The following is a 21,426-nucleotide window of genomic DNA, read 5'->3' as shown; positions in this document are numbered from 1 at the left end:
CTGCAGGGGACTGTCCAGGAAGGCTTTGCTGGGGACTTGGGGAGAGCAGCCAAATTCATCCAGTGGGTACCGAAGAGCAGGTGTGAGACTGTGACACGTGTCTGCCTTCAGCGGTCACGGGCCCACGCTGCTCCACCTCATTGCCAAGTCCACGGCAAAGGACAGCTCACCAGGTCGCCGTGACATCCCTCCTTCTCGTGTGGAATCTCAGCCTCTGCTCCTTCAGGCCAAGAAAGAGAAGACAGCCTCCTTTCCGTGGCCGCTGCCTCACCTCTCACTGAGGACAGGTGACATCCAGGACGACGGGAAATGAGAAAGTCCCATCCCTTCAAGAGAACAACGCTCTCCGCCCGGAGGTTCTCCCTCTGGGACAACCCGTCCCAGCCCGTGGTCTTGGGCTGTGTGGTCTGGCATCACATCGTATAAGGAATGTGACCAAATCGCCGCTCGCGGTGCACCCTCCAGGCCCGGCCTGGGGGTCCACCCTTGGCTTCCCTTGTTCCTGCTGACACTTGGCCTTGGCTCCCAACCTTCCATGAGCACAGGCTTGGACAAAGACCCCATGGACCTTGGGGAGGGCTCTTCCCTTAGCACTAGGCAGTACCTGGGGGGGGGGGGAGTAGGGGTAGGGGGTGGCAACAAGGACTCCACTTGACTACTCTGTCACTCCCGTTGCCTTCTCTGGGACCTGTGGAGGCTGCAAGGATCCGGTGTGACTGCCAGGTGAAGCCCCCAGCACTGTGTTCGTACACAGAAGGTCGGCTCCGTGTTCCTGCCCTTCTCCCTCTCCTCTGGGCTGGCGCAGTGCAGGTTTGCGGTCGAGACCCAGGAAACGGTGGCGAAATTGCTGGATATGTCGGCTCTCCGTCCCTGTCTGAGTCTGAAGCAGGGAGCCCCCGGGCTGGTAGCCCCAGAACTAGGTACTCTCACTTCACTGTAAGGACACTGAAGCCCACAGAGGGCAGGCACTTGCCCAGGGTCCCACGGCCAGTCAGTTTTGGTGCTGGGCTAGTATGGTTTCCTCTCTCGGCGCCCAGAGCAGTATCTACAAACGCCCCTTTTTGTCTGCTTTCAAGCCTCTCTTCATTCGTGCCAATCTGAACTCATCTTTCAGTCTCTGCTTCTTTAGCAACCAGAGCCCGGGAACAGGTGACTGGCCCCAGCACCCCCAGGAGCAGAGGCAGCCCTGCTGGGGGGTGGGGTGTGGGCAGGGGCACGGCGGGGGCCGAGAATGCAGGTTGCTCTGGCCCGGGGGCCTGGGCCAGGCTGCCGACAGAGGAACCAGTGTGCCCAGACATTGGGGCTTTGTGAGCTAGGAGCTCTGTGTGGGGAAGGTTGTTTTTGTTGACCTGACATTGTTTCAGGTTGACTGAATGGCAGAGTTTTAGCATCCAGGGGCCGGCTCTTCGGTGCCATCCAGGGTCTTGGGGAAAGAGGGTGGCTAGGGAGCCCTCGTCCGGGGCAAGAAGGGGAGGGGGCTGCCTGGACCCTGTGTACACTGAGCAGGTCCCTGTGGGCAAGGCCATAGAGCAAGAGCAAGTTCTGAGCCAAGAGAGAAGAGAGAAGGCTCCCATGCATCTTGGGGCCGGAGCAGAGGAATCTGGCCAGAGCGAGGGCGGACAGATGCAGGACAGGGGCATCCAGAAGCTGGGGCAGACCTGCTATGAGGCTGGGAGCTCGAGAAGCCAGCCATCCGACCTTGGTCCACGAAGGAAGACCCAGGAGAGTCCTTGAGAGCCAGGAGGGCATCAGGCGGCCCTGGGGGCTAGCTGGCTGGGGTGGGGTGGGCCAGACTCACAGCTGTCCAGATGTGTGTAAGAGATAACTCTGTTTACTGGGCACCCAGAAGGAGCCGGGCGGGGGGTGGGAAGGGGCTCCCGGGACCGTGGGGCGGGCAGATTAGGAGGCGGGGGCATGAGTCAGGGGTTTGGGAGCCAGGACCTGGTGCTGTTAGAGCAGGTGTGAGCTCGGCTGGTTGCAGAGAACACCGGTGGCTTCAGGAGTTCGCTGAGGGACCCCGAGGCTCGTGAGCAGGTAAGCAGGGCCGGGAGGGGCTGGGGGGTGGCCTGCGGCACCTGTCCCGAGGGCTTCTGCAGGTGCACAGCCTGAATCTGTGTCTAGGTGGGCACAGGCACCCAACCTCCAAGGGGGGGGCGGTGTGGGTGGGTGGGTTGAGAACGTAGGATATGTGTTGTTACCCCTAAGGGCACAAGCCCATTGGCACCTACAGCCGGAGAGCACAGGGCTGCAGGTGTTAGGAAAAAGAGACTGGCACGTAGCAGCAGAGGCGTGTGGCTGGGGTGGGGGTGGGGGGCAAATCTGATCCCCCCCCCTCCAAGTGTGGGTCCTTGTCAGGCTCCTATTTACCACTCCCACCGGTCTTACAGCCCAGCTCCCTCTTTCCTCCACGTGTGGGGATGTACAGGCCATCCGATCTCCCTCTTGCGAGGAAAGTTGGCCAATGACAGTGCTTCCCGTATGGGATGCTTGCAGGGGAGTCGACCAGGCAGACCCGGCACCGGGCCCATCCTAGAGAGTGTTTGCGGGGAAAGGAGGAGTCCCCCATCACCCAAGGATCTCAAAGCATTTAGGCTAATTCCATGGGAATTGAAGGAAAATCAGAGACATAGGTGAAGAAAGCAAGTCTGACCTTGATCCCCAGTCTCAGTGATAATGACAGCAAACTTGTACACTGAGCTCTTTGTGTGTCAGACGTTATTCTAAGTGCTTTACGTAGATCAACTTAACTCAGTGCTACAACAGGCTTATAAGGTAGGTATCAATATCACCCCCACTTTACAGGTGAGGAAACCAAGGCACAGAGAGGTTGAGTCACTTGCCCGAGGTCACGCAGGCAGTGGCAGGGCTAGGATCTGAACCCAGGCAGTCTGACTGCGGGGTTCACGCTCTTAACCACTAGTGCTGAACAGCTTAGAGCTGTTTTCTCTTCTAGGAGGCAGCTCAGCATGATGGCTAGAGATGTGGCTGGAGTCAGCTGGGCCAGGGTTTAAACCCGCCTCTGATACCTACCTACCATAGGACCAAAACAAGTTAACCCTCCTGAACCTCAGCTTTCTCATCTGTAAAACGGGGTTAATGACATTACCCATTTCACAGAGTAGTTTGGGGACTGTAGGAGATAAGGCAGTACAGCTCTGTGCAGTGTGGGGGCGATTACACAAAGGCAGTGCTATGCCACCAGGGAGCCCTCCCTATATCATCTGGTCAACCCCCCACCCTGCCCCATCCCCGACCCCAGCCTCTGCCAGCTGTGCTCCACCTCCTGGGCTCCAGATGCCCTGCTCACCGTTATCTGGCCTTGCCCTGGCTGGTTGGACGGCCAGGTGTTTGGGGAGTTTCCAGACACAGGGCAGGGATCGGGTTCCAGGCTCTTATCAGTGCGAGACCGGCAGCTGCGGGGGGTGACTGGGCCTAGTGGGACCAGCAATCTGGGTCATGGGTGCACCCTGTAAGGCCCCAGATGTGTTCAAATCACCCCCGTTCTCCTCTCTTCTGTCTCACTGAGGTCTCAGAACCCTGGCCGGAAGGCCCTCCCATTGTACAGATGGGATGACTGAGGCCTGAAGAGAGGCTGGGGGCTGCCCAAGGCTATTCGGCCAGTCAGTGGCAGACAGGCTGCTTCCTGTGGCTCTGTACGGCCCCTCGGACCAACCCACTTCTCAGAAATGGAGGCCACAGGGGCGCCTGGGTGGCGCAGTCGGTTAAGCGTCCGACTTCAGCCAGGTCACGATCTCGCGGTCCGTGAGTTCGAGCCCCGCATCAGGCTCTGGGCTGATGGCTCGGAGCCTGCAGCCTGTTTCCGATTCTGTGTCTCCCTCTCTCTCTGCCCCTCCCCCGTTCATGCTCTGTCTCCCTCTGTCCCAAAAATAAATTAAAAACGTTGAAAAAAAAAAAATTTAAATAAAAAAAAAAAAAAAAGAAATGGAGGCCACAGTCCCAGCCTCACACGTGGGACTTTTAGCCCCTAAGGCTTAATACCCTTGAGACTGCTAGGGATCTGAGGCCCAGGTCGGGGCAAGGCCAGAGAAGGGAGGAAGGAAACAAAGATGGGAGAAGAGGAAAGAGAGGGACAGGAGAGGGAGAGAAAAAGCTGTGTGACAAGGGTCCTCAAGGGCCGTGCCCTGGTCATCACCTCTCCTACCACCACCGCGAGGCAGGGACCCCTGCCTTTCTCAGTCTGGCGGGCCTCTGTCATGCCCTCTCCCTATCTCTTGGGACCCCAGCACCACCCACTCCTCGGAAAGAAACTTCTCTGTCCCATTCTCTCTGTGTACCCTCCCTGCCCTCTTCCCTCAGCCTTGTCTGGCACGGTCCCAGCTCTGCACTTTGGGCAGCCACTCCTCAGACCCGGACTGTCCTTCCCCACCTCTCAGCCCTTCAGGTCCTTCAGAGCTTCTCGGCCCAGCCCCAGGGTCCCCCTCCTTGGAGCCACCCCACCCCCAACCCCACCCGCAGGTCCTTCCTACCCTTCGTCCTGCCCTACGATCCTTGGCCCCCGACACGTTCTGCTCATCTCTTGTTTGTCTGGGGGACTCGTTATCTCCCGGCGCCCTCAGCCTGTCACGCGTTCCCAGTTTGCGGTCCCAGTCAGGGCCGGGAGCTTCTCGAGGGGAGGGACAGTTGTCTTGTTCATCTCAGCTCCGTGCGGGCACGGAGCGGGCATGTTTGTCGACCTGACCCGAATCGCCGTTGTCGCAACACCCAGGGCTTCAGTGGGTGAGGGGGAAAGGGAGCCCCTCCACGCCCAGTCCGGGGCCACCCTAGGGGACCTCTGTGCTCCCCTGGGGCTGGTCCTCACATTCCTGGAGTGACCATGCCTCCCTCTCTGCCAGAGCCGCAACTGAGCAAATGGAGGCGCGGGGCTCAGCCGTCTCTTGGCCGAGTCCCAGGCATCCTGACTCCCCAGTCCCAGAGGCACAAGCCTGCAGGGCGGAGCCACGCTTTACATTCATCCAAAACTTATTTATTGGTGGCAACCATTCTTCTAGGAGTAGGGGATTAGCGGAGACTGAGTAGGGAGGGACTGAGACATAGATCTTGGCACTCGAGTGGCTTCCCTACTAGAGGCATCCTCAACTGAGGTATATATAAATGAATCAAACGACCAGAAAGTGACAGATCGGGTCAGTGAATGGCAGGGTGGTCAGGAAGGGAATCTGAAGAGCTGAGATGTGGGAAGGGATGAGGTGTGGGGGAGGGGCACCTGGGATGCGGGCAATTGCATGTGCAAAGGCCCTGGGGCAGGAAAGGGCTCGTAAGGCCAACGGGATAGGTGGGGAGCGAGTATGAGAGATGGAGTGGGGGAGAGAAACAGGGCCATGTCATTCAGCACCCGTGAGCCACTCCCAAGGACGCTACAGCCCCATGCCCAGCAGAAAGTAGCTGTTTCTGGCCGAAGAGGGTATGTTGTGAAGACTGTCAGGGGAGCTAAGCTCCTTGAAGAAGAAACAGGTCATGTCCCCGGAGTTGGCTAAGTCCTGAGGATGGACAGGAAAAGAAGCCAGGTGAGGACTGGTGGCCGAAGGAAGGAGTTGAACCTGAAGGCCCTCCATCCTCTCAAACGCCCTTTGATCAATGCCAGCCAAGCTTCCTCTACCTGCCCCATCTCTCCTGGCCCCCCCGTGCACCCGCCCTCAACCTACAAATCTAGCTCCTTCCTCCAGGCCCCTCCGACACTTCTTCCCCTGAGCCCACTGTCTCCCAACACATGGGATCCCCCTCCACTCAAATGTAGCCTCCTCTGGGGGCGGGGGTCAGAAGACTCCGGGATGCCCTGTGTCTCACTCAGCCTGTGCTGCCCCACTGCAGGGACCAGCAGTGTGGGTTATGTTGGGAGCGCAGATCACCGCAGACAAATAGGAAATCTGGACAGCACCATGGGGGAGCGGCTGGTGAGTCTTTCGTGGTACCTGCAGGGCTCCTACCTCGGGGCTCTGGGAACCCCGCCCTGGACCCCTCCCTTCGTGGTGGCTGGAGAAGCCCTTCACAGCCCAGCCCTGATGGCCACTTCCCACAGGATGACTATGAAGAGGAGCTGGAGATCACTCTAGAACAGGAGGACTATGAAGACCCAGACGTCCCCGTGTTTCAGGTGGAGGAGCCAGTGGGTGAGCCCCGTCTCTCTTTGTCTTGTTGGGATGAGGTGCTGAGCCCCAGACAGAGACGGGTGGGCAACATGCCTTCTCCCTTCTCCACTACCTCCCCAGCCCCAGGGCCAGTTTCCCCACAATCCTGGCTGATTGAAGGATAAACAGAGTTTTGTTTGAAATGATCACAGGGGGTGACTGCGGGGGTGGGGTGGGGTGGGGGCCGGGCAGAACCAGTCACCCATGGCCAGGCCTTTCGATTTGGGACAGGGCAGCCAAGCCTGTCTGGGACAAGGGCGGGAGCCCACAGGCCACCTGTGCCCATCCAAGGCTGACTTCTTGGCCAGGCACCGGGTCTGTCCTGAGAGCATCGTTCTGTTTGGGGGTCTAGAGGTCCTGAGAAATGGGGGGCCGTGGGGACCCTCCCAGGGCAGAGAGACACCAGGAAACCTTCCTGGCCCTGTCAAGGTCTCGGTTGGGGAGCCCCAGGTGGGGACCTGTTTACCGTCAACAGGACTTAAGTGCTGGCAATTGGTATGGAAGATAAGAGGCCCCTCTGAGAAATGTGGGCTGGGAGAGGGGTGGGGGGGTGGGGGCTATATAAGGTAGAGCCCACCCTGGCTCCCAGTGCTCCACCTGGAGACGGTGAGGAGTTTTGGGGTGGGTGGGATTGCTGAGGCTGGAGGGAGGAAGGTAGGGAACCTGGTCCCAGAAGGTGATGGGAGAGGAGGGCGATCCTAGGAGAATCCTGAGATTTGCTGCTCAGGACCCTGTACCTCGGAGGTGACCCTCTCTGTCACCGCTGAAGATGAGTCTCAAGGGTCGTCCACCATGCTTGGACGGGGAATGACAGAGCCAGGCCGGGCCAAGAACGGACACACGGGGGGCCACAGCCCGTGGAGCAGCAGGGGTGGGGTGGGTGGGGTGCGGGCACCCCGGTCCTGCCCAGCGGCAAAGGGAGGGAGGCTTGCTGCGCTGAGGCTCACGGGGGGGGGGTGCAGGACGACCCCGAGGGGGGCATTATCTGGGGGCAACCCTAACTGGCCTCCGGGTTTTCAGCTCACGAAGCCGAGCCGACAGCCACAGATTATCACATCACATTGTACCCAGAGACCCACGAGGTGAGGACCCCTGGGCTCCCCCAATTCTCTTTTCTGTGTTGCCCGTGGGACCTGCCCTTCTACCAGGGGAAGGGAGGTGAAGAAGGACAGACACAGCTTTAGTATCGGCGAACCCCACCAACAGGTAGAGAAGGAGTGGGCACCCCGGGAAATTGGCAGAATGGGAGAGGACACCCCTCGCTGATGGGGTGCCCGGGGCCTTCTTCCACTGAGCAGGGAGAGCCCTGGGCAGAGATAAAGTAACTGCTGGGGACCTGCCCTCCCAGACCCTCTGGCCAGGCTGTCATGTGCTCCCTGGGGAAGCACAGAATTACACACGTGCCCCCTCGGCCCAGGGCCGCCAGGCCCCGCACTTCCCTGCTGGGCAGCAGACTGTCTAGCTGCTTGGGAAGTTGGGTCTGCCCTCAGCGAGGCTCCAGGGAGTGGTCCTCTGGCCCCAAGGACAGGGAAGGGCATGCCGAGCCCACTCAACAGTCTTGAAGGCAGGAGATCCACCCGATGACCCCGAAGTCCTCCTTTCTCCTTTTCCTCCCAGGTGTCCTCTCTAGCACCCCTTTTGGTCCGGAGGTTCTCCAAATGCCTCTGAGATGGGGTGAGGAGGCCGGTCAGGGAGTCGGGGAATAGAGCCAGGGCTGTGGGCTGTACCCTTCCCCACACTTGCTGCCTCGCTCGACACGCCCAGGCTGCTGCTCCTGCCGGTCCCCCTCCTGAGCTCGGGGTCTGCCAGGCCTCCCAGGACCCCGGGCCTCCCCCAGACATCCCTCAGAGCCTGCTGAGTGTCCCCCATGTCCCGGGCTGCCAGTCTTCTCCCCAGGGCGCTGCTCCGGGCCCCGGAGACGAACTCAGGCCTGTGGGGCTGCAGGTCTATGTGGAGTTGCACGAGCTGGTGATGGATGGGAAGAACCAAGAGCTGCGGTGGGTGGAGGTCGCGCACTGGATGCGGCTGGAGGAGAACCTGGGGGAAGACGGGACCTGGGGCTGCCCGCACCTGTCCTACCTCACCTTCCGGAGCCTCCTGGAGCTGCAGAGAGCCTTTGCCAAGGGTGAGCCCTGCCGGGTGCCTCTGCGACCCTGCACCTACGGCTCGGTGGAGGGGAGGAGGGCCAACGTCCCGCCACCCGGCTCACCCCACCACCCCTTGCAGGTGCTGTCCTCCTGGACCTGCCAGAGACTTCCCTGGCGGGGGTGGCCAACCAGCTGCTGGACAGGTTTATCTACGAGGATCTGATCCGGCCTGACGACCGAGAGACACTGCTCCGGATCCTGCTGCTCCAGCACAGGTGCCCCTGCCTGCCAGGACCTGGACTCCACAGCCAAAAGGCCCACCTCCCCGGCCCGCCTGCCCCGAGCTCTCCCTAGAGGCCCGGGTGGCCCCTCCCCCACCGGACCAGGGCCCACTTTTCTCCACGATGGCTCCTGCCTCGGACACCTCTTGGGGGGGTGACCATGTCTTCATGCCCAGATCTGGGGGGCTACTGGTCCTCAGGAGGCGAGGCTCTCAAGGCCCTTCCCTCCATCCCTCCTGGCCCCACCTCGTCCTTCCAGACGGAGGCCACCCGCTGGCATCCACCCCCGTCCTTCCACAGGAGGCCGATTGTCTTCCTGCCCCGGGGTTTCTCTAGTCTGGTCACTGGGGAGCCCCGCTTGATCCCTCCCACCACGGGTCTCCACGCTATTAACAGCCCGGCCCGAACAGCTCTCTCAGTCCGCGTCCCCTGTGTTTCCTGCAGCCATGCCAGAGACCTGGAGGACTTGGGGGGTATGAAGCCCACAGTTGTGACGAGTTCTGGGAACCCCTCAGAGCCTCTGCTTTCCCAGCAGCAGCCCTCGTTAGAGACGAAGCTCTTCTGTAAGGTGAGGCTGTACCAGGGGTGAGGGGAGCGCTGGAGAGCTCCCAACCTGAACATGCAGAGACATGACAGTGGTTAGGGAAGGAGGGGGCTGGATGCTCAGAGTGGCCAGAGGCGTCCCCTCACCACCCTCCTTCCAACAGGGAGAGAAAGACATAGAAGAACACTCAGCATCTGGAATTCTGGAAAAGATACCCCCAGATTCGGAGGCCACCCTGGTGCTAGTGGGTAAGGAGCTGGTGCCCCCTTTCCCTCCGCACCCCCTGCTTCTGCCTCCCGGCCCGGCCCAGCCTTCGTCTCCCTGAGCCCGGCCCCAGCAGCCCCCCCTCAGCCTGGCCTGACCACCCCACCCCCCACCCCGTCACCCCTTCCCCTCGCAGGCCGAGCGCAGTTCCTGGCACGCCCCGTGCTGGGCTTCGTGCGGCTGAAGGAGGCCTCTTCACTGGAGGAGGCCCCGTTGCTGGAGGAGGCCGTGCGGCTCCAAGTGCCCGTGCGCTTCCTCTTCGTGCTGCTGGGACCTGAGGTCCCCCGCATCGACTACACCCAGCTGGGGCGGGCTGCTGCCACCCTCATGTCGGAGAAGGTGAGGAGGGGCTGGCGAGGGCCGGGGGAGCCTGAGGCGGGGCGGCCGCTGACGTCACTCACTGGACCGGCCCGGGCCACTTTAGTTCTGCTGGTCTGGCACATGCCGTCTAACCCAGCTGCTTCCACCCTGTGCGGCCAGGGGCAGGTAGTCCAGGGCTCCCGTGCTCTGGCCCAGCCCTGCCTGATCTGGCCTGGTCTGGTGTGGCCACTCTGACCCGGTTCCAGCGGGTTAGGTCTGGCCTGGTCTGGCCCAGCCTCCTTTCCCCTTTCCCCACTCGAGGCCCTGTCTGCCTCCCCAAAACCCTTTTGTGGTGGGCATAAAGGTGAGGGGGGCAGCAGGAAAAGCAGTTCCTAGCACGAAGGAGCTGGGGGAGAGGGTTCTGGTTCCTGGAGGCCCTGAATGTGGCCTCTTGGGTCCTTTTGTCTAGCAGGTGCGGGCAGCCCTGACCCTCTCTCCGGCCCCCAGGTGTTCCGCATTGAGGCCTACCTGGCCCAGAGCCGGGACGAGCTGGTGAAAAACCTGGAGGAGTTTCTGGACTGCAGCCTGGTGCTGCCTCCCTCCGAAGTCCCCTCAGAGAAGGCCCTGCTCGATCTGGTGCCCGTGCAGAGAGAGCTGCTGCAGAGACGAGTAGGCACTGTCAGGCAGGAGCCCAGACTCTACAAGGGCCTAGGTACCTACCCTGCAGCCCCCACAGACCCTCAGCTCCCCCGGCGCAGCCCTGCGGGACCCTGCCTCCCCTCCTCTCTCTGTCTTCATGTCTCCCAGCCTCCTTGGCCACTCCCTTCCCATCAGAAGATTCTCCCCTCGGGGCTCCTGGGTCGCTCAGTCGGTTGGGCTGGGCGTCCGGCTCTTGATTTCAGCTCAGGTCATGATCTCACAGTTTGCGAGTTTGAGCCCCTTGTTGGGCTCTGCGCTCACGGCTGGGGGCCTGCTTGGGATTCTCTCTCTCTCTCTTCTCTCTCTCTCTTTCTCTCTCAAAAAATAGATAAATGAGCATAAAAAATAAAGATTCTCCCCTTGATTCCTCTCTCCCCACACCTCCTGCTGTTACCCCCTGTGACCACGGTCCTGTCCTTGACTGCAGATTTGAATGGGGGTCCAGAGGTCCCTGGTGCCCCGGAAGACCCTCTACGACGGACAGGCCAGTTCTTTGGGGGCCTGGTACGCGACATCAAGCGCCGCTACTCCCACTACCCGAGTGACATCACAGACGCGTTCAGCCCCCAGGTCCTGGCTACCGTTATCTTCATCTACTTTGCTGCCCTGTCACCGGCCATCACCTTCGGCGGCCTCCTGGGTCAGTGCCTCCACATGGCCCCCCTCACCTTCACCTCTGACCCTTTGGCCTCCGTGTCGGCCCTGTCTTCCGTCCCGATCTGACGGTCGGGGCCCCTGCACCAGCCTGCCCGTGAAACGCTCTATTGGCCGTTGGGAATGACCTCTTGACCTTGACCACACTGTAACTTCTACCCACAGGAGAAAAGACCTTTAACCACATGGGGGTGTCGGAGCTGCTCATCTCCACTGCGGCCCAGGGCGTCATCTTCTCCCTGCTCGGGGCTCAGCCGCTGCTGGTGGTTGGCTTTTCAGGACCCCTGCTCGTGTTCGAGGAAGCCTTTTTCTCGGTAGCTCTGTTCTGGCCCTGACCCCACCTGCCTGACGCACGGTGCCTGGGCCCGTCCGCTGACCCAGCCGCCTCTCCCGCCCTTGCAGTTCTGCAGCAGTAACAACCTGGAGTACATTGTGGGCCGCGTGTGGATCGGCTTCTGGCTCGTCCTGCTAGTGGTGCTCATTGTGGCCTTCGAGGGCAGCTTCCTGGTCCAGTTTATCTCCCGCTACACCCAAGAGATCTTCTCCATCCTCATTTCCCTCATCTTTATCTCTGAGACCTTCTTCAAGCTGATCAAGGTAGGGGCCACGGGAGTGTCGACAAGCACGTGTGACTCTGTGCACGCGCCATGTGACCGTGTGTGTCGCTGCGCACGTGTCCATATGGCACTCGTGCGGCTGTACCTTCACAGTGTGTGGCCGTGACCGCATTCCTGTTGACATCTGCTGCCTGTGGGCCGGTGCTCTCTTTTTTGAGAGGGAGGGAGAGAGGGAGTGTGAGCAGGGGAGGGGCAGAGGGAGAGAGAGAATCCCAAGCAGACTCCACACCCAGCACGGAACCCAACATGGGGCTCAATCTCACGACCCTGGGATCATGACCTGAGCCGAAATCAAGACTTGGATGCTTAACACATTGAGCCCCCCAGGACCCCTGTGGGCTGGTACTCTTGCTGTGACTGCATAGTGCCTGTGCCTCTGTGCGCCCATGTCCAGTCCTGCATGCCGTCTCTACACTCACCCCCAAGAACCACAGGGCCTGTGGTTGGAGCACCCTGCCTCCTCACCTCAGTCACCTTAAACTATGCCCACCTCTGCATCTGCATTTTCTATGGAGGAAGGGTGGACGATGCGTGTCTGCCCCTGATTCTGCTCGTTGGTGGGGCTTTCTGTTTCCAAGTCTTTGAAGCCCTTTTTAGGAACCTCCTTGGCATTTGTTTCCTGCCCACCAGCCTTCTCAGGTCTCCCAGTCCCTGAGTGCTCACGTGCACACACACATGTACTCATTGCCACCGTGGCTTAACCCCACCCAAGCTGAGCCTGGTCTCTACTCCTGAAAACTAAGCTATAGAATCCCATTGTCCCTCTGTTACCCTGTCAGTTGAGGAAGAAGATAAGTGGATGGATGGATAATAGATGGATGGATGGATGGGTGGATGGATGGATAGATGATGGACAGATTGATGGGTGGATGGATGGATAGATAGATGACGGACAGATTGATGGGTGGATGGATGGATAGATAGATGATGGACAGATTGATGGATGGATGGATGGATGGATGATGGGCAGATTGATGAATGGATGATGGACAGATGGATGAAAGGGAATAGGATGCCTTGGTTTTCTGCTGCAGATCTTCCGGGACCATCCACTGCAGAAGGATTATGACTACAATGTGACAACAGTGCCCAAACCTCAGGCTCCCCTGCCCAACACAGCCCTCCTCTCCCTTGTGCTCATGGCTGGCACCTTCTTCTTAGCCATGATACTGCGCAAGTTCAAGAACAGCTCCTACTTCCCCGGCCGGGTGAGAACACCCTCCCCTCACCCTGCCCTTGCCTACACTGCCCTATCTCAGTCCAAAGCATGCCTCTAGGTTCCTCAGTGTCCTTAGCTCTCCTTCTTACCCTAGATTCCCATTCCCCATTCCAAGCCTCCCTGGTCTCCTCCTCATCTAGGCTGCCACTCTTCAGGCAAGCCCATCTCCCTTTCTTAGCATGCCCAGGCTGAGAACCTAGTGGGGAGCCAAGGACAGCTCTTAAAAAAGGGATGGAGAAGCTGTGGGGCCAGAGGTGGGGCTGGGCCAGGGGCAGAAGAAAGGAAGCAGGTACATTGAGGTGCAGGACAGGGCATTAGATGTTGATGGACTCCCTGGGAAAAGCAAGGCGCCCTGGGTGAAGAAGGGGCAGGAGTGGGAGGGAGGAGGTAGGGAAACAACCGGGTACTGACCACTGATTTCTGCCTTCAGCTGCGACGGGTCATTGGAGACTTTGGGGTTCCCATCTCCATTCTGATCATGGTCCTGGTGGATTTCTCAGTCAAGGACACCTATACCCAGGTGACCCTCTCTCCCCACTGTTATTTCATTCTCCCAGTGTCCCCCTCCCAAGAATAGCTTTCCCAAACCCAAAGCCGGCTAGAACTACCCCTACCCATCCCTGCCTCCCCTGAGAGCCCCAAGTCCTTCCCACAGCCCTACAGGAGCCCTCTGACTGAAGCAAGGGTCTGGGGCAGATTCCCTCTTTACTCCAAAGAACCTGCTTTAGCCAGGCAGATCTGAGTATGAATCTCACTTCTGCCACCAAATAGCTGTGTGATGCAAGGCAAACCACATAACCTCTTTGATCCTGTTTCCTCATCTATAAAGCTGGGAATGAGAAGATGTACGTAAAGGGCTTAGTGCAGTGACTGGGTACAAACCATAAGTAAGTTCCCAAGTGCCCAGGACCCTGGCTGGCCCTGCCTCCCTGCCCCCAGCCCCCTGCCTCCGGTGTTCTCACCAGCATCCCCCTCCCACAGAAACTCAGTGTGCCTAAAGGCCTCTCGGTGTCCAACTCCTCGGTCCGGGGCTGGATCATCCACCCACTGGGCTTGTATTCGCCTTTCCCCATCTGGATGATGTTTGCCTCCATCCTGCCTGCCCTCCTGGTTTTCATCCTCATCTTCCTTGAGTCCCAGATCACCACGTGAGAGCCAGGGTGGGGCCAAGCCTGGGAGGGTCCGAGGCGGGGAAAGCGACAGGCTCCGGGCAGGCATGACACCCGAGGACTGAGCGCGAGTCTCAGTCAAACCTGTGGCCCTCCTGACAAGCAGGAGTGGGGGCGGGGGAAGGTCCAGGTTTTGCGGGACGTGACACTGTATAATTTGGGGAAGCTTTTTAAGAAAAAGGAGACAAAACGAGGTGCCAGAACGCAGAAGGGACCTGTACCAGTGAGGCTCCCTGAAGTTCAGCTGCATCAGCTGCTTGTAGACGTTCTAGATGATATCTAAAGATACTTCTACTCTTAGAGTCTGGATTCTCAAGAGGGGGTGGGAGGGAGGGGAGCAAGGAACGCTAAGGGAGATGAACACAGCAGGATAAATAAGATACAGAGGGACACAAGTATGGAGAAGGAAGGAGGGGCAAAGAAGGTGGGGGCAAGCGAGAGCACTGCTCACCCCTGACCTCACCCCCACCCCCCGCCAGGCTGCTCATCAGCAAACCAGAGCGCAAGATGGTCAAAGGCTCTGGATTCCACCTGGACCTGCTGCTAATTATCGGCATGGGCGGTGTGGGTGCCCTCTTTGGGTTGCCCTGGCTCAGTGCCACAACCGTGCGGTCCATCACCCATGCCAACGCGCTCACCGTCATGGTCAAGGACAGCACCCCGGGGGCTGCACCCCAGATCCAATCGGTCAGGGAGCAGCGGATCAGCGGGCTCCTGGTCGCTGTGCTCGTGGGTGAGTAAGGGCTGGCCACACTCTCTACCACCCTCTGGCCTTGCTCCGGGCCCCCAGCCCCTGCCCGTTAGGATCCAGTGCCTTCTCCAGCCCTGCCCGCACTGTAGCCAGATCTCCCCGACGTACCCCCTGCCCGTGTCTCCCAGTGTCAGTTGTCCACATGAGGGAATTCTGGAGGAAATGCCCAAGGCACTGAGACGGACATCTGAGTCGAGGAAGGAGCAGGGGACTTCTCTAGATAGGACCCAGCATTCAGAGTTTTATCCGACAGAAGTTCAGTGAATGGTGGGTTCCAGCCCTGCCCTGCTGCCAACTTAGTAACCCTCCTCATCTCTGGGCCTCGGTTTCTCGGTCTGTACCATGAGAGGGTTCATTAGATGCCCCTGAAGTCTCTCCAGCTTGGCTGTTCTACGACTGATCCCAAGGGCAGTGCCCCAGGCGTTATCTGGGGTGGGAGAGAAGACAGAGGGTCACTGGGGTTTGATCCAAGTTCTGGAGCAGCTGAGAATCCGGCTGAGCTCAGTGTGGGCAGCGCCGCGGTCACTGATGGAGGAACCAGGGAAGTTTCTTAAAGGAGGCAAAGTTGGTGTTAGCTGGAGGAGGGTCAGGGTTTGGATAGGTGGAGGGGGTTGGAGGCATTCTGGGCTGGAGCGATGGAAAAGTTGGGCTTCTCTGACCTCTGTGATCCCCTGAGGCTAAAAGAAAAGGCTTTGAAATTGGGCTGGCAGGAGTTTGACTCCCTGACCCGCCACTTAGTAGCTGCGTGGTTGCAGACAAGTTGCTTCCCCTCTCTGGGTCTGTTTCCCCATCTGTAAAATGGGGGTAATACCTGGGGGGGAGGGACGGGGTGGGCGAGGGGCGGGGGCCTGGGGCTAGGTGGTGGGGAAGATTAGGACGATGCTGGGAGTGGTTGGCCGTGGGCCGAAGTCTGAGGGGCCCGGCGGGCCGGTCAGAGGCTTGGAAAGCGGCACAGGCATTAATACTGTTGTGTAAAATGGGGGGTAATACCTATTAAGAGGGCTTCATACGGTACCTATGGTTTCGTTCCCCAGCCCCTGATGCTTCTGGCCCACTGGGGCCCCTGGGGGCTAAGAGCGTGTGCTTCTCCCCGCAGGCGTGTCTATCCTCATGGGGCCCATCCTGTCCCTCATCCCCCTGGCTGTGCTGTTTGGCATCTTCCTCTACATGGGGGTCACATCCCTCAGCGGCATCCAGCTCTTTGACCGCTTATTGCTTCTGTTCAAGCCGCCCAAGTACCACCCGGTCGTGCCCTACGTCAAGCGGGTACAGAGCCCTCCTGGCGGCCCGGCCCAGAGTGGGGTGGGGGGTTGCGGGGTGCCAGGGCAGGGCGGGCGGTAACCCCAGCCTCTGCCCGCAGGTGAAGACCTGGCGCATGCACTTGTTCACGAGCATCCAGATCATCTGCCTGGTGGTGCTGTGGGTCGTGAAGTCCTTCCAGGCCATCTCACTGATCCTGCCTTTCATCCTCATTCTCACGGTGCCTCTGCGCCGCCTCCTGCTGCCGCTCATCTTCAGGGAGCTGGAGCTCAAGTGTGTAAGTGTCTGCTCCCCTCCCCTCCCCTCCCCTGCGCCCCCCACCCCCCGCAGAGCTGCAGGGGGCAGGGAGGGGTCATCCCCGGGGCTGGCAGAATAGGAGGGGCGGGTCTGGAAACAAAGGAAGGCAGAAGGGCGCAGAGGTTAAGGTCTGGGTCTGGGGCTTGCGTCATCCTAGTTTCTGACCCGGAACAAGTGGCTTCCTTTCTCTACGCCTTGGGTTTACTCACCTGTAACAGAAGTAATGGCAGGGTTGGAGAGAGTTAAGAAGCACACGGGCTGTGTTCCACACGAGCTGTCCTCACCGCTGGGGGACTGGTCCTGTGGTCTTGTAAGTCATTTTGGACAGAGTCTCTCCTCCAGTAGAATGCTTCCACGATGTGACAGTCGCTGTGGGGCTGTCCTGGCGAAGGGGTGCCCTGCCCACCCTCTGTAGGCCTTCTCCTGCCGGGGCACCGGATCCCCGGGGGCTCCTCGCCCATTGGACACCGCTCATCCGGACCAAACCTGGGGGCCGAGGGGGCAGGACATGACTCGTCCAAGGTTCAGAGAGAGCCAGGCCCTCTCCCTCCAGAGGCGCTCTCAGCACCCGGGGCGGGGGGGGGGGGGGGGGGGGGGGGGGGGGGGGGGGGGGGGCGGGGGCGGGGAGGGCTCATCTGCCCCGCCTCTCCCCGGAAGCTTACCCTCTCTCCTGCTACTCTACCCTCCAGCTGGATGCCGACGATGCCAAGCCGAACTTTGATGAGGAGGAAGGTCAGGATGAATACAACGAGGCGCCCATGCCCGTGTGAGGAGAAGGCCCAGGCCTCAGGGCCCCCTCCACCTTCCCGCCTCCCCTCTCTCCAGGAAAAGCAGAAGTTCATGGGTATCTCATAGACTCTCATGTCCCTCCTGGGGTAGCAACTGGAGCCCTGGGGCTGTGGGTGGGGATGGAAGGAGTGACTAGTAAACCAGCTTTTATGGCTGGAGATGGCCAGTAGGGCCCACATTAGGAAATTCGCTGTGTAGTCCCTCCTGCTGCCACATTGCCACGTGGGGTTCCCAAGCTGGAAGGCTCTGATCCGAACCAACGTCTTCACAGCCAGCACAGACAGGGGCAGTGGCAGGGGAGGTGGAGGGGGTGAGGTTCAAATTCCTGCATGCTGTGTGACCTTGGGCAAGTCCTCCAGCCTCTGCTTCCTCTTCTGTAAAATGGGTATAATTATAATAATACCCACGCTACAGGATGGCCACTGAGGACCAAAGATAAATGTGAAAAAGGAGCCTTGTCAACTTTGAAAGGACTGTCAGACGGTATCTTCAGGCTGGCCCAAGGTCACATAGCTCCTGAGCTGTACAGCTGGGGTTTGAACCAGGTCTCCTGACTCTGAGGCCAGAGCCCTAGGCTCTACTTTAGTTACCCACCTTCCCATGCCTAGAGATGCCCCTGCTGACTCCCCTTCCCTATTCCCACCCCCATCCCTTGGACCCTCTCATCTGGGGCAGAGGGAGGTGTCCTGGTGAGGGCAAGGAGCAGGTGAAGAAGCAGTCAGGGCGGGGACCCAGGACTCCTAAGTGCTCACTCCCTCCTCCCATGCTCTCACTCAGTCATGTGTTCATTCATTCTGCAAACACTTACTGAGGGCCCTGGTCCCTGCAGATACAGGGGCAACCGAGAAAAGACTCTGCCCTGGGGTGGGGAATGGGGGCGGGGGTGGGGGGGTGGGCGGGAGGCGGTGATGCAGAGTCTGTGCTAGATTTGGATGGAGGGGGTGAGATCAGATGGGGGGGGGGAGGGAGGGAGGTTTGTAATTTATTGTTTGCGTATTTTCTAAGAGCTTTCATTGTACTTCGGCTTCACACAAATGCCCAGGCCTCCCGTTGGAGACGCACTGCCCACAACCTCACCCCAGCTGAATCTTGGGGAAAACCCAGATTTGACCAATTGGGGTAAGAGACAGTGGACTCTGCAGAATAGGGGCATAATCTTTTTTTTTTTTTTTTTTTTTTTTTTTTACAAAACAAAAATATAAAAAGAGTGGAAAGAGCTGGAAGCGGTGAGAAATGGTTGAAACGGAGAATCAGGTGCCTTGGGCGCCCGATGGGAGGCTCTTGGGTGCATCCCTGAAGGCTGACAGCTGCCTCTCACCACTTCCCCATTCTATGCCTCAGCTTCCTCATCTGTAAAATGGGGACGATAAGGGTACCTACCTTGTAGGATTCTTGTAAGGCTTAAATGAGACAGTGCATGTAAAGCGCTTGCTTAGCCCAGCCTGGCCTCAGGCCTCAGAGGAAGCGCTCAATCAACCTTCGCTGCTGGTATTGTGATCCTCACTGGGGTGTCCCTGCCCCCTCCCTCCTTCTGCTCCTTGAACACTGCTCAGGAAAGTGGAAAGAAAGTCGCCCTCACTGCTAGCACCCTTCCCCTTGATGCTTGGGAGTAGGTTTTGCCAATAAATGCGTCTGTGGTGGAGTGACTGCCTTGCTGCAATTTCCCTCCGAGAGTCGGGGGTCCAAGGGGTCTTGGCCGGACCCTGTGGACATGGCACGCACGCCGTGGGGCTGGTGCCCAGAGTAACCCAGGGTGCGGGCAAGGAGGGCCAGGCTGGGGGGTGGCAGGGTGTGTCCTGGGGGGAGGGATACAACTGGTGGCCCTGAGTCTTAGGGTGGAGAAGGCCAGCCGCCAGTGAGAGGGTGAGAGAGCAAGGGAAAACACATTACGCTCTGGACATCCTTCTTCAGAATGAGTAAGACCCAGTAGGGGGAGGGGCTGAAAGGACTGTCATCTGGTATCTTCAGGCTGGCCCTGTCCCTTGTACCATGGGCCCCACATCCCTTGGGGCCAATCAGCCCCTTGGCTTGCACGCATCAAGGTGGGCAGCGCCTCTGAGGGGCCTCGCCAGGGAGGGAAGGCAGTTTGCGCTCAGTTACACAGGAACAGTATCTCTTGGCCAGCTTTTCCACTGGCCCTCACTCTGGTCCCCGTGGAAGACCACCAGCTTCCAGCAAATCTAGAAGGCTTCTGGGCCAGGTGTCACTCACCCCCTGGCCAGGAGGGTGCCAAAACATAAACCCTCCCCACACTTCTCAGCCTTCCAACGAGAGGTCAGCGCAGGGCTGGGCCGCCTGGCTTCCTTCCCTGCATCTATATTTACTTGCCGCCTATCCCCAGCTGACCCCTCCCAGGCTGCCCGGGACAGCCGCCAAAGGGCCGGAGAGCTACCTTGGCCCCAGGGAGAGCCGTCCTGGCTGTCCACCTCCTGCAAACAGCAGCTTCATGTCTCCACAGCAGCTGGCCCGGTCCTCAGGGCTCGCCAGAACCCCACTGGCCACCTTGAGCAGGCAAGGCATTAGGGAAGTGTGAAGGCCACAGAAATCAATCCCATCGACTTCCTGCCTGTCCTGAGGCCTTACTCCCTTTGCGCTTCCGGCCGCCCCCAACAGATGCCCTGTCCCACTCTCTCTACTGCCCACGTTTCCTCTAAGAGCTGTCCTTCTGCCCCCTCCAACCCCCAATACATACACACTCCCTCAACATCTCTGCAGTTTTAAATCCTGCTCACCCACTCAACCCTTTCTCGAAGACTGCCTCAATGTGAATGGGTTGCCGAAACGAGGTCCACACTGCAGTGTGAACACAAAATAACCCCCCTCAAGGTAAGAGAATAATTCAACAGAATCCAAAAGCTATACACCTGAAGACTCTCTCTCTCTCTTTTTTTTAAAAATATTTTAAAATTTTTAAGTAAACTCTACTCCACACATTGGGCTCGAACTGAGGACCCCAAGATCAAAAGTCACATGCTCCACTCAGCCAACTACGTACTCCTATACCTGAAGATTGCCTTTTTTTTTTTTTAATTTGAGAGAGAGAGAGAGTGCGTGTGTGTGTGTGTGTGTGTGTGTGTGTGGAGGAGAGGGGGCAGAGGGAGAGAGAGAATCTTAAGCAGGGTCCATGCTCAGTGGGGAGTCTGACGCAGGGCTCCATCCCTAGTCCCTGGGATCATGACCTGAGTGGAAATCAAGAGACAGTCGCTTAACTGATTGAGTCACCCGGGCGCCCCTGAAGCTATTTTTTTTTTAACGTTTATTTACCTTTGAGAAAGAGAGAGACAGAGCATGAACAAGGGAGGGGCAGAGAGAGAGGGAGACACAGAATCGGAAGCAGGCTCCAGGCTCTGAGCCATCAGTCCAGAGCCCGACGCGGGGCTCGAACTCACGGACCACGAGATCGTGACCCGAGCTGAAGTCGGACGCTTAACCGACAGAGCCACCCAGGCGCCCCGAAGCTATTTTTTAAATAGGACTCTCTATGGTAACAAGAAAAAACTAGAAAGAGGCCAAACACTCTGTAATAGGAGGGTGGTTAGTAAATTATAGCAAATCACCCTACCTCAATATGATAGGCCACTAGGCAGGCCTTACAAATAATAATAATGAGGGGCGCAGGGCGCCTTGGGGGGCTCAGTGGGTTAAGCATCCGACTTCAGCTCAGGTTGTGATCTCACAGTTCGTGGGATCGAGCCCCACGTCAAGCTCTGTGCTGACAGCTCAGAGCCTGGAGCCTGCTTCCGATTCTGTGTCTCCCTCTCTCTCTGCCCCTCTCCTGTTCACACTCTGTCTCTCAGAAGTAAATAAACATGAAAAAAAAATGATGAGGGGCACCTGACTCGCTCGGTCTGTAGAGCATGTGACTCTTGATCTTGCGGTTGTCGGTTCAAGTGCCTACTTAGGAAAAAGACCCACAAAATAATAATGACGATGAAGAAGCTGCTGAATCAGCTTGGTGCAATCACGTGATCCTGGGCCTCTGAGGTCAATGAGTTTGGAATTCCAGCTTTGTGATTTAGTTGGAGAAGGACAGAAAACGTCATCTGCATTTGTAAAACGGTGGTAACGATATTGACTTCACAGTGTTCTTGAGAGGATAAATTGAGATCACCCGCCTCGAGATCCTAGCCTGGTGCTGGCCTTTATTTTATTTTATTTTATTTTATTTTATTATGTTTGTTTATTATTGAGAGAGACAGAGCGCAAGCAGGGGAGGGGCAGAGAGAGCCGGAGCCACAGAATCCGAAGCAGGCTCCAGGCCCTGAGCTGTCAGCACAAAGCCTGACGCGGGGCTGGAACCCACAGTGAGATCATGACCTGAGCCAAAGTCGGATGCTCAGCCAACGGAG

At 58.6% G+C, this 21,426-nt stretch overlaps 1 protein-coding gene across 9 annotated transcripts; it reads left to right on the top strand.

The window, feature by feature from the left end:
* The first annotated feature begins 1,943 nt into the window (after positions 1 to 1,943).
* SLC4A1 (solute carrier family 4 member 1 (Diego blood group)) lies at positions 1,944 to 18,719 on the top strand. 9 transcript variants are annotated; one of them, XR_006211311.1, is made up of 21 exons: positions 1,945 to 2,034; positions 5,685 to 5,912; positions 6,038 to 6,128; positions 7,167 to 7,228; positions 8,031 to 8,271; positions 8,373 to 8,508; positions 8,959 to 9,082; positions 9,222 to 9,306; positions 9,459 to 9,661; positions 10,130 to 10,334; positions 10,749 to 10,961; positions 11,141 to 11,289; positions 11,378 to 11,572; positions 12,627 to 12,800; positions 13,242 to 13,331; positions 13,793 to 13,959; positions 14,460 to 14,713; positions 15,828 to 15,997; positions 16,092 to 16,268; positions 16,978 to 17,132; positions 18,120 to 18,719. XR_006211311.1 is itself a non-coding variant. In XM_042967109.1 (20 exons), the coding sequence occupies exons 2-19, from the start codon at positions 5,790 to 5,792 to the stop codon at positions 16,798 to 16,800; spliced, it is 2,859 nt and encodes a 952-aa protein (XP_042823043.1). In that variant the 5' UTR covers positions 1,944 to 2,034; positions 5,685 to 5,789; the 3' UTR covers positions 16,801 to 16,810; positions 16,978 to 17,029. The 9 variants fall into 9 exon arrangements, 8 of the variants coding, with proteins under 8 accessions (XP_042823043.1, XP_042823044.1, XP_042823041.1 ...); XM_042967109.1 differs by lacking the exons at positions 15,828 to 15,997; positions 18,120 to 18,719 and adding an exon at positions 16,631 to 16,810 and having other exon boundaries at positions 1,944 to 2,034; positions 16,978 to 17,029; XM_042967107.1 differs by lacking the exon at positions 18,120 to 18,719 and having other exon boundaries at positions 16,978 to 17,931.
* The last annotated feature ends 2,707 nt before the right edge of the window (positions 18,720 to 21,426 follow it).

This window comes from Panthera tigris, chromosome E1 (assembly GCF_018350195.1).
Source record: "Panthera tigris isolate Pti1 chromosome E1, P.tigris_Pti1_mat1.1, whole genome shotgun sequence".
Taxonomy (NCBI): Eukaryota; Metazoa; Chordata; class Mammalia; order Carnivora; family Felidae; genus Panthera; species Panthera tigris.
The sequence above is the reverse complement of the archived record's forward strand: the minus strand, read 5'-3'. Positions and strand labels throughout refer to the sequence as shown.

Excerpts from the sequence above, each read along its gene's own strand:
- SLC4A1 (XM_042967106.1), top strand. The coding sequence starts at position 5,790 with ATGCCCTGTGTCTCACTCAGCCTGTGCTGCCCCACTGCAGGGACCAGC. Across the intron at positions 11,573-12,626 it reads CCTTCTTCAAGCTGATCAAG|ATCTTCCGGGACCATCCACT; the intron begins GTAGGGGCCACG and ends TTTCTGCTGCAG. Across the intron at positions 16,269-16,616 it reads GGGAGCTGGAGCTCAAGTGT|AGTCTCTCCTCCAGTAGAAT; the intron begins GTAAGTGTCTGC and ends CATTTTGGACAG.